Below are 9,559 nucleotides of genomic sequence, written 5' to 3'. Positions count from 1 at the left end.
TAGTGCCCCAAGAAACTCACATATGCACAAGAAGAACATGCAAACTACACACAGGAGGAAATGATTTCCAAAAAGCAAACAGCAGCAGCAGGAGTTTGGGGGTCGGGGGGATGTCTACTTTCTGAAGGATTTTTTTTTTTTTTATTCACTTAAACTGTTTACAAGGAATAGTAAAAATATTCTTCAAAACCAAAACTTTAACAACTATCATACCATTATGTGTCCACCAGCTTTCACCAGTACAATATGATTATGTTAACTCTTTAGTAGCTCTGGATCTCAACAATCTTAAAGATTTCAAAGAAACTGAGGATCCACAATGTGTTTTAAACCCTGGACAGAAGGCTTATCCCTCTCACACCTCCAGAACCCCTCATTTAGTCACTTTACTTCAAAATCATAAAGACTGCATAGGACAAAATTTGTTAACATTTACTGAATTATAATCAAATTCTACCCAAGATGAAAATGCAATCACCAAAGTTACAATAATTTAAGAAGAGCATGAATGTGTCACGTTTTATGTAATCTCACCACGTGATTCACTCTAGACAACTATTTCCAAACTCCTCTGAATGGAAGATGAGAGTTTAACTTGTCAATGACATCGACAGCATTCGATATCTGCAAATCCTTAATGTCTATGTTCAAATAAGCCACACGACAAGACAGTTCACTGCTAAAAATTCTAAAGCGCTACACCCTCTCTGGATAACAGATACGAGCGAAGAAGCTGTGAGGGCATTGGTGAGGACCTAAAAATATCAACATCATGTTTTTGCCAGAGTAAGACGCAGACCATCACATAAAACAGTGGGATTCACTGTTCTGACACCATGAACCTCTGTGTGAAATGTTGGAACCCGCTTGACTGGTTGCATAAACCATTCCACAGAACAAACAGAACAGAAATTTAAAAAGGAAAAAAAAAAAAAAAACAGAACACTAATGTGTCACCTTTAGTAGGAAGCGGGGACATTTCGTGACATGTGGTGCGAGCAACTGACAAGGTCAAATAGTGGTTTCTGATATGCAGCAAACCCCTCCACCCCCCCCAAAAAAACCACAACTAAAACCGCACCATTTCCATATCTAAATACTCCTTTCTGAGGAGATAGGCTTCCTTTCACCACAGTTATCGTTCTCAGAAACAGCAGTTGTTATGTGACGCTGACTCGGTTCCTGTCGTGTCTGATACTCTCTCCAGATCTACCAAATGTTCTGCTTATGCAACAAATGAATGGGAGAGGACACAGAGACAGCCACAGAGATGTTCTCTCAGAATCTGCTCCCCGCTTTCAGTTTCCAAGCCAGCAGTCAGATCAGCCTTTGCATTTAATTAACATTGTTTTGTTTAAGTTGAGTCAGATCCCCCTGCTATGAAGGACAGAGATGCTGAAAGAGCTTTACTCTGGCTTATAACACACCATCTCGTCCCGTTTCTTCATGAAAATATTACCCTGTGTTATATAATCAAAGTGAGGCTGCACGCCAGCTCATGATTATATAAGAAACAAAAGTTCCTATTTCAAATAGCAATCTGCCTGTAGGTGAGCTCTTTTTACCTAAACACAAAGGTATGAATAGTAAAGAAGGCTTTGTGTGAGTGTGTGTATATACTTGCCTTTTTACTCGATATTTTCATCACTGTTTGTCAGCAGTTCGTAAACAGCTTACAGTTTCTGCTGAAAAATTAAGACATAATAAGATCCACCAATCTGTAAAACAATGAAGGTGGCAAATTGTTGTTTACTTCTTGAAAGAATTGTTAGACTCAAAAGTGTTTCTTTGCTCAGAAGCAATACTGTGTGCCTGCTTGTCAGATTTTGTTCTTAAAAATAACCATACAGTCCTCACAAAAGCCACATCATCAATTAGAAATGGGGGGTGAGTAAGTGCTCTCTGGATGATGTGGGTAACCATGTGCTCATAACCTCCCTTTCCAAGTGATGGCAGCAGCAGCACCAACAACAGCATCAGCGGAGTTAAGCCGGCGTGCGGCAGATGCTAAAAATACCACCGGGCAAAGGTCACAAGGGAGCCGCAGAGCATAAATGATAGAAGGCAATTAGGTAACATAGCTGCAGCTGCTTAACATTTAGCCTGGGTTCATGCACACTGTGTTTTAACTGCATTCATAATTGCTGTCGGCGATGTCGGCCCTGGCACTGTACGCCAATAAATCGCTGTTGAAGGTTACGCTGACAACACTTCGCACTGTTCACTATTGGCTAGAGGCGACGCTAATAGGCTCAGCATCTGCAGTCATGCTCTACATCACTGCCTCAAATTAGCAACACACAGACGAAGACCATGCTGTTAAGAAGTGGTAGACTAATTCCACAGGGACAATATTGACTTCCTATATAAAGCACTTGCTTTTAACAGCACCAGCTTAACAGTAAGGGGCTTATGTGACTGTTTGGAGGCTCTGACAGCGAAGACTGGAGAAAAAAAAAAAAACTCAAGACAGAGTTCATCATACAGAGACTATTATGTAAGATTAGCGAGTTCATACAAAAACAAGTGAAAATCTCAGGTGTGTATACAGTGCGACAACACATGTAGTATAGCTTAAATAGGTTTAAACTGGCGAGGTAGTGAATTATATGACATGTAAGGTTTATAAGACAGTGGCATTTTCTTCAAAATGTCTGGTAAAAAAAGAGCAGCCATTTATGAAAAAGGTTTGTTAGTTATCAGGCATTACATAAGAGCCTCAAAATGCACATTGCGAAGCCACTGCTTCCGCATAAAGCTACCTTTCCAGAAAAAACAATAGTTTTATCACACCTGCTTGTTTGCAAAAGAAATCTGGAGTGTGTTTTCCACACCTCAAGGAGTCTGTCATGATTTCATTGCATGAACATAATCATGTCATAGAATAATGATGTAATTTAGAACATTTGTCAAACTTTCTGTTTTATGTGGAGCAGGTATGTGGATTGATCAGGCAAGCTTTAACCACATCAGAGAGCTTAAACACCTGACAGATGATCGGGTGGAAAAGGGGACACCTGCAAGTGCAGCTTTAAGAAGATCTCAAACCTTGGCACTGTATGCCAGGTGAAGGGAGGCCAAGTAACACGTCCAGAGATCTCTTTCAATATAGTAGCCTGCTAAGGTGTGGAAATCCCTCCATAAAACCAATCATCCAGCTCCCTCATTAATCAATCAATTACTCTTGGCTGAGCAAGTGAGAAAATCCTCTATGACACCTTTACCACTTACGCTTAAGTTCATTTCAGCTTTAAATGTCCCCAAAGGGCTATAAATGATCATGAATCATCCGTGATGACAGACTCTCGTGACCATAAACAGCACAACTAATTGGGAAAAATGAGTTTGTAGTCACTCTGGTGCTAATTATAAAACCTTGTTGCTTCCACAGCGGTAAGTCAGCAGGTTGCTGAGCTCTTTGTAAACCTTCCATGTGCACAGATTGTGGAGGCTTGGTAGAGGAGCCATCTGTCGCACACAGCTACCCAAACAACTAAAATCCAGCTAATGCCACTCCACTCAAGTCTAAGCTATAAGAAAGGAAATCCTTGAACATTCAAGGAGTCCATCCATAAGAAGATCTTCTGAACGTGGCCAGGGTTGAATGCATCCAACTATTTCAAACTTTCCAATGAGCGGGTTGTCAAAAGAGACACAAGCCGCACCGCTAAAATCAATACTGAACCGGTGTTTTGTGACGATGAACTCTGAAATATCCAATGCCAGACAGGAGCATTGTGAACGTTTTCTGTGAAGGTCTCAAGGCCAGAGTGTCTTTTTCATGTGACTGTTAAGAAAAATGGAAGCACATTCCCATCACGTTGCTGCTTCTCATTCTTTATGTTCAGTCTCAATTAGACGCTGTTTAATAGACGGTTGTTTGGAGCACTGACGTCTTCAGGATAACTTCAAATGAAACATTTAAGTCTCTTGGTAGCATGGATATACAAGCCAATAAATATGAAGACTTTCAAAAGAAAATCTGGCTTCGGGCAGTCGTTTATATCCATACAGAAAGTTAAAATATTCTATAAAATCCATCTTTAAGAATTTGTTTTATAAAGGAAAATAAAGAGGCGTGAATATGTAACCTGTCGATACAGTACGTGCTCATGGATGAAATGTGACGGCGATCTGAAACAGATGTCAAAGTCACAAAAATAGTTCTGAACATGGCTTTGTTTTTGAAGTCCATATCTGTCTCATCCCTTGAACTGTAGCCGCCTACATTTCTGAGCTTATTATTTTGAAGTCGCAGACACAGCGCCGGTGCCAAAAACAGTCGTGTTGAATAATGAATTAATCAGATTTTCTGGGGAAAAAATACCCTTCCCTTCAGGATGGGTAAGCTGGAGGGAGGTTCTGCAGGTTGGTAGGTCAAGGTATAAAAGCCACCAGGAGGCACCGACTGGCACTCACTCTGACCATCAGCAGTGATTAGAGCGACGGCAGAGACGACTCACCGACACCACTGAGGAGAACGGTGAGTGAGGCCATTCTCTTACTGACCAACTTTTTGAAATGATAACACAGATGAACCAGCGTTTAATGGCAGCGATTTTTCTATATTACGACATTTACGTTTTAAAATTCATTTTTCATCACTACTAATAAGATGCACTTTAATTATCCCAAGTTTGAGAAATTGTGTTCATTTCTATTTCAATAAATCCATCAGGTACTCCTCAGAAGTTATTCAGAATAAAGCAATGGCTTAGCTTTCATGGTGAACCAGTGGAATGGATAATAAGAAATACAGTTAAACACTGAATGACAGCAGCAGCCAATAATTCCAGGTTTTGTTTGCATGAGTGTGTGTGTGTGTTTTTTTTTCTTTAATAATTCGGTATTTTCGTCTTGTTTTATTTGCAGACTCTAACACAACATCAACATGTCCAAGTGAGTATAGTATACCGACTGTTTCCCACCTCATTCAGTGACAGTCATGGTGACAATCCTGAGTCACTCAATGGTTCAGATTGAAACTAATGAAATGAGTCATTCCATCAATGTGATGGAAAAACACAACATTTTATTTAGCTAATGTGTCTACTTTGGCTGCAGCAATGATTCACTCCTGTGTCAGACTTTGTTGGGTGCAAAACCTTAAAGTCTCATGGTTTTAAAAGAACAAAAACAAAACGTTCATTGTTCTGTTGTTCTTACCAGACTTATTTAACAGAAATAAAAGTATCTCAAAGGGATCATCTACTCACAAGAATCTACTTACAACTGGACATCTCAGTGAAGTCTTCAGTCTTCAGTCCTCCACTGTTTACACACTGTGTCCAAGAGATAAAGCAAATCCCCCATGGATTGTGTGGATCTGATCTCAACAGACAGGTTTAAACGATTAAGGAAAAGTTTTAACAGGATTACTTGGTAAACTTCATTGAGGATTACTTGTTTGTGCTTGCCTTTTGCACAGAACGCTTGACACATAAAAACCACAAGGTACATTTAAGACATGTTTCATTTAATTTATACATGGTTATTTAGATATATAAATTTACTAAATAATGCTTATACACTAGTGGCAGCAGGTATTCATCCATTTGAGAACTAATCCATGTTCGCAGGAGAGGAAAGAGGAGGTGGGTGGGGAGTGGGGGGTGATCTGGTAATTACAAATGACAACCATGCTTTATAGTAGGTGTGCACAAACATAACATAAAACAACCGTGGGCGCTAAAATGATATTTAAAAGCAAATACATTATGGGGCAAGGCTGTTCAGACAGAATTACAGACTTCAAATACTTAGTAAGATACTGTTATTTGAAGTGTGTGGTATAACAGTCTGATTAACTGAGCTTTCCTCTTTTCTGTCTTTTCAGAGTATTTAAGAAGACCAGTGGGAACGGACATGTAAGTGGCCTCTACAATATGCTCATTATAGGGCTCCCCTTTGGCTTAGGGAGGAGTGCAATTTGTATGTTAGCGTTCCAACTCCTCAAAATAGCTTCCAACTTATAACCTTAGTGGAGGAGTAACCGTTTTCCTCTTTTTTTTTCTTTCCCTTCAGATTGCCCTCTACTTGGGGAAGAGAGACTTTGTGGACAATGTGGATTCAGTGGAAGTAGTTGGTGCGTGGTTCAGCTAACGTGCATGTATGTGAGTTTAAGAGGTATATGAGATTATTTATTGATTAACTTTTGTGATTACTTGCAGATGGGGTTGTGAAAGTGGACCCGTCTGGCCTGAATGGCAGAAACGGTAGTGTTGCTTTATACACTGTCAGCCAAAAACAACATCAAATCCAAAGTTTAGGCAATATAAACTGACACGTAATTGTATTTTTTTTCCCCCCATGTAGTGTATGTCTACCTTGCTTGTGCCTTCCGCTACGGAAGTGATGACCTGGATGTTATCGGGCTGTCCTTCAGGAGAGACATTTGGATAAAGCGCATTCAGGTGTATCCGCCAACAGGAGAAACTCCAACTAAAACACCAATGCTAGAATCTCTCATGAAGAAAGTTGGAGACCAAGGAGCCCCCTTCTCCTTCCAGGTGAGCAAATTTAATCTCAGTGCTTATGTAACATCAGACCAGCTCTGTTGTTCAGTCTGAGTATTCCAATTAACCACAGTTTATCTTACAATCATCACTTCATTTCTCATAAATATGCTTGTTGTTTTGTTGTTTTTTTTTTATGTTTTAGATGCCAACAAATCTCCCATGCTCAGTCTCCTTACAGCCAGGCTCAAATGACTCTGGCAAGGTAGTTCAAAAATACTTTTCTCCTTAACATTTAACTTTAATAAACGGTTGACAAATACTCACTTCGCTGCATGTTTCTGTGCTGCAGGCTTGTGGTGTGGACTTTGAGGTGAAAGCATACATTGCCAACAACAAGGACAGTGCAGATGAAGTCATTGACAAGAAGTATGTGTGCCTGATCCCAAGCCTCTTTGTTATTATCTTCCTTACATTTCAATTTCCTTGATTCTTTAATCATGTGGTTTTTCCTTTTCCTGTTTTTAGGGATACATGTCGTCTGATAATCCGAAAAATACAGTTTGCGCCTGCAACCAACAACCCCGGACCCAAGGCTGAGGTGTCCAAGCAGTTCATGATGACCGACAAGCCAGTTCATCTCGAGGCCTCGCTGGAAAAGGAGGTAAACAGATGTCTCCAAAGACTCCAAAGAGTATTATTATTATTATTATTATTATTATTATTACTTATTACCACCAAATCATCTCAAATTCATTAATTGTATTTTTAGATTTATTACCATGGAGATCCCATCAAAATGAATGTAAAAATCAACAACGAAACCAACAAGACTGTAAAGAAAATCAAAGTTTCAGGTAAACAAAAGTATGATTTATATTTGTGTGGTTTAAAAAAAATGTATTAACATGAAAAGACTGTGATTGATGCTGGACAGCTGGACGTTGCAGCCGACTCTAACGAGTGATTTTCTGCTTTTAGTTGAACAGGTAACGAATGTGGCGCTCTACTCATCTGACACCTACGCCAAGGACGTCTTCACTGCAGAATATGGGTAAAGCTTCTACTGCTTCAGACCAAATTCAATTCACTTGATGTAGAAATTTCACTTTATGGCAAAATAAATCCTGCAAATGCAAACCTTAAAAATATATCCACATGCCTCAATTTACATTTTATTTAAAGGAATATTGATGCAACAAAAAAAAAAAGAGTTCCCTTCAATTTGACAGTGCATTATGATTTATTCGTATGTTTTTTTCACTGCTTTGCGCAGAGAGACAGTGAACGCCAACTCTACATTCGACAAGACCTATGACTTCACCCCACTGCTGTCCAACAACAAGGAGAAGCGCGGCATCTCTGTGGACGGACGGCTAAAAGACGAGGACACCTGCCTCGCGTCCACGACTCTGTAAGACATCCTCCGTCAGTCACTGAGGGGCTTACCGCTCGGCTGCGGCGGGGTTTCATCCTCTTATTGAGTGGCGGTGATGCAACTACGCATTGTGTCATCCACTTATGGGATCTTAAAACAAATCCGCACGTATGAAAGGTAAACTATTCTTGTCCTTACAGGAGCCAAGGAGATAAGGAGATGCAGGGAATCATTGTCTCCTACAAAGTAAAGGTCAATCTGTTTGTGGCCAGTGGCGGGTAAGCCTTCACTGAAATGAAAAAGAAAAAAAAAAAAAAGAAAAAAGAAAATTAATGTCTAAATGTTTGATGGCAAAATATGTTGACTAAAGAAGTTTTTTTTTTTTTTTTCCCCACACCAAAGCCTGCTGGGTGGACTCACAGGAAGGTAAATATTAATTTTGATATGGTGTGATTTTTATGAGAATAATAAAAAGATTTCTAATTCTGATCTACAAAGATTTTAATTAATAATTTAATTTTCTTTGTTCCAGCGATGTCACTGTGGAGCTTCCTCTGACTCTGATGTGCCCAAAACCTGCAGGTGAGTGCAATGTTTCACGTAACTGTGCAAGAAATGTCTCCTGTGATTTTTCACTTTTTCTTGTGCATGATCGATAATTGATGATATTTTGATGATCTTCCTTTTTGCTTCACATGGAGCAGCAGTGTGAGTATTATTTAATGATAGTAACTATAGAAAGCCTTATAATTTTCTTTGTGAGTGTGTGTGAGAGCGAGATAATCCTGACATGCTGCGTATATTTCTCTCCTGTGCAATTGTGGCTTTTATGAAACCTCAGCCAATTGGATTAAATGCCTCATATTCAGGTGAGGTCAAGTCACTTTCAGAGATTTTTTTTTTCCTCAGGTTCACTCCTTCAAGGGTCTCTATAGTTAAAGGAACAACAATATTTGAACAAATCCCAATCTATGTGATCAAAAATAATACAGACAAATAAATATCATTTGAAATTACACACAATAAAGTCATGGCCCTAGAATGAGTGCACCGCTTGTTTTGCTCCCCAGTAGCATCCAAAAGCAGCATGCATGCCAATATGGGAAGTTGTGCAATATTACCCATATTGTGGAAAAAAAAACATGTAGTCACTGTCATGTCTTTTTTTTTTTTTAATCCCAATTTACCCTTTTTAAATGTTTGTTGAAAAGAGATTTAAACAAAATGATGAATTGCGTTACCTCTACTGGATCACAATCTCGGCTGTTTTCCGCTTCCACGCGCAGGAGCGACATCAAACTTGAGGCCAAGGAGGGATGAGACAACCAGGACGACCCATGACCTCTCTGGGGAAAATCACAGAACATTAAGGAACTCATGAGGAAAAGCACAACGTGTCATAGAGTTACAACAGTGGACTTATTTCCTCAATATGTGTGCATGTTTATTCTAAATCACTACAAGAACTCTGGCATTGCAGGGGTTCAAACTCTTTGTGACATTTGTCAAAAAGGCATTATAACATTATATAGAATAAAACATGTACTGTGCATGTGTCAAAGGAACTGTAGAGAAGAAGTTTCTGCACATGTGATTAATGGTGAAAATGCAAAGTTTTAATTCATTCTTAATTTGTGTTGTTGTGTCATTAGAGCAATGAGGAATCACAGTGCAACAATGAACTGAATGTCTCCAAAATACTGGATTTGTGTCATTCTGTGTAGAC

At 39.3% G+C, this 9,559-nt stretch overlaps 1 protein-coding gene across 1 annotated transcript; it reads left to right on the top strand.

The window, feature by feature from the left end:
• The first annotated feature begins 4,357 nt into the window (after nucleotides 1-4,357).
• On the top strand, nucleotides 4,358-9,249 carry LOC115399477 (arrestin-C). Its single transcript, XM_075410454.1, is given in 16 exon segments — nucleotides 4,358-4,483; nucleotides 4,873-4,899; nucleotides 5,837-5,867; nucleotides 6,025-6,085; nucleotides 6,171-6,215; nucleotides 6,316-6,559; nucleotides 6,654-6,720; nucleotides 6,808-6,884; nucleotides 6,984-7,119; nucleotides 7,228-7,312; nucleotides 7,437-7,509; nucleotides 7,732-7,869; nucleotides 8,034-8,111; nucleotides 8,236-8,259; nucleotides 8,366-8,415; nucleotides 9,120-9,249. Coding segments are annotated over 15 exon segments (1,212 nt in total). The 5' UTR covers nucleotides 4,358-4,483; nucleotides 4,873-4,891; the 3' UTR covers nucleotides 9,215-9,249.
• Nucleotides 9,250-9,559: the final 310 nt, after the last annotated feature.

Source organism: Salarias fasciatus, chromosome 2 (assembly GCF_902148845.1).
Source record: "Salarias fasciatus chromosome 2, fSalaFa1.1, whole genome shotgun sequence".
Taxonomy (NCBI): Eukaryota; Metazoa; Chordata; class Actinopteri; order Blenniiformes; family Blenniidae; genus Salarias; species Salarias fasciatus.
The sequence above is the reverse complement of the archived record's forward strand: the minus strand, read 5'-3'. Positions and strand labels throughout refer to the sequence as shown.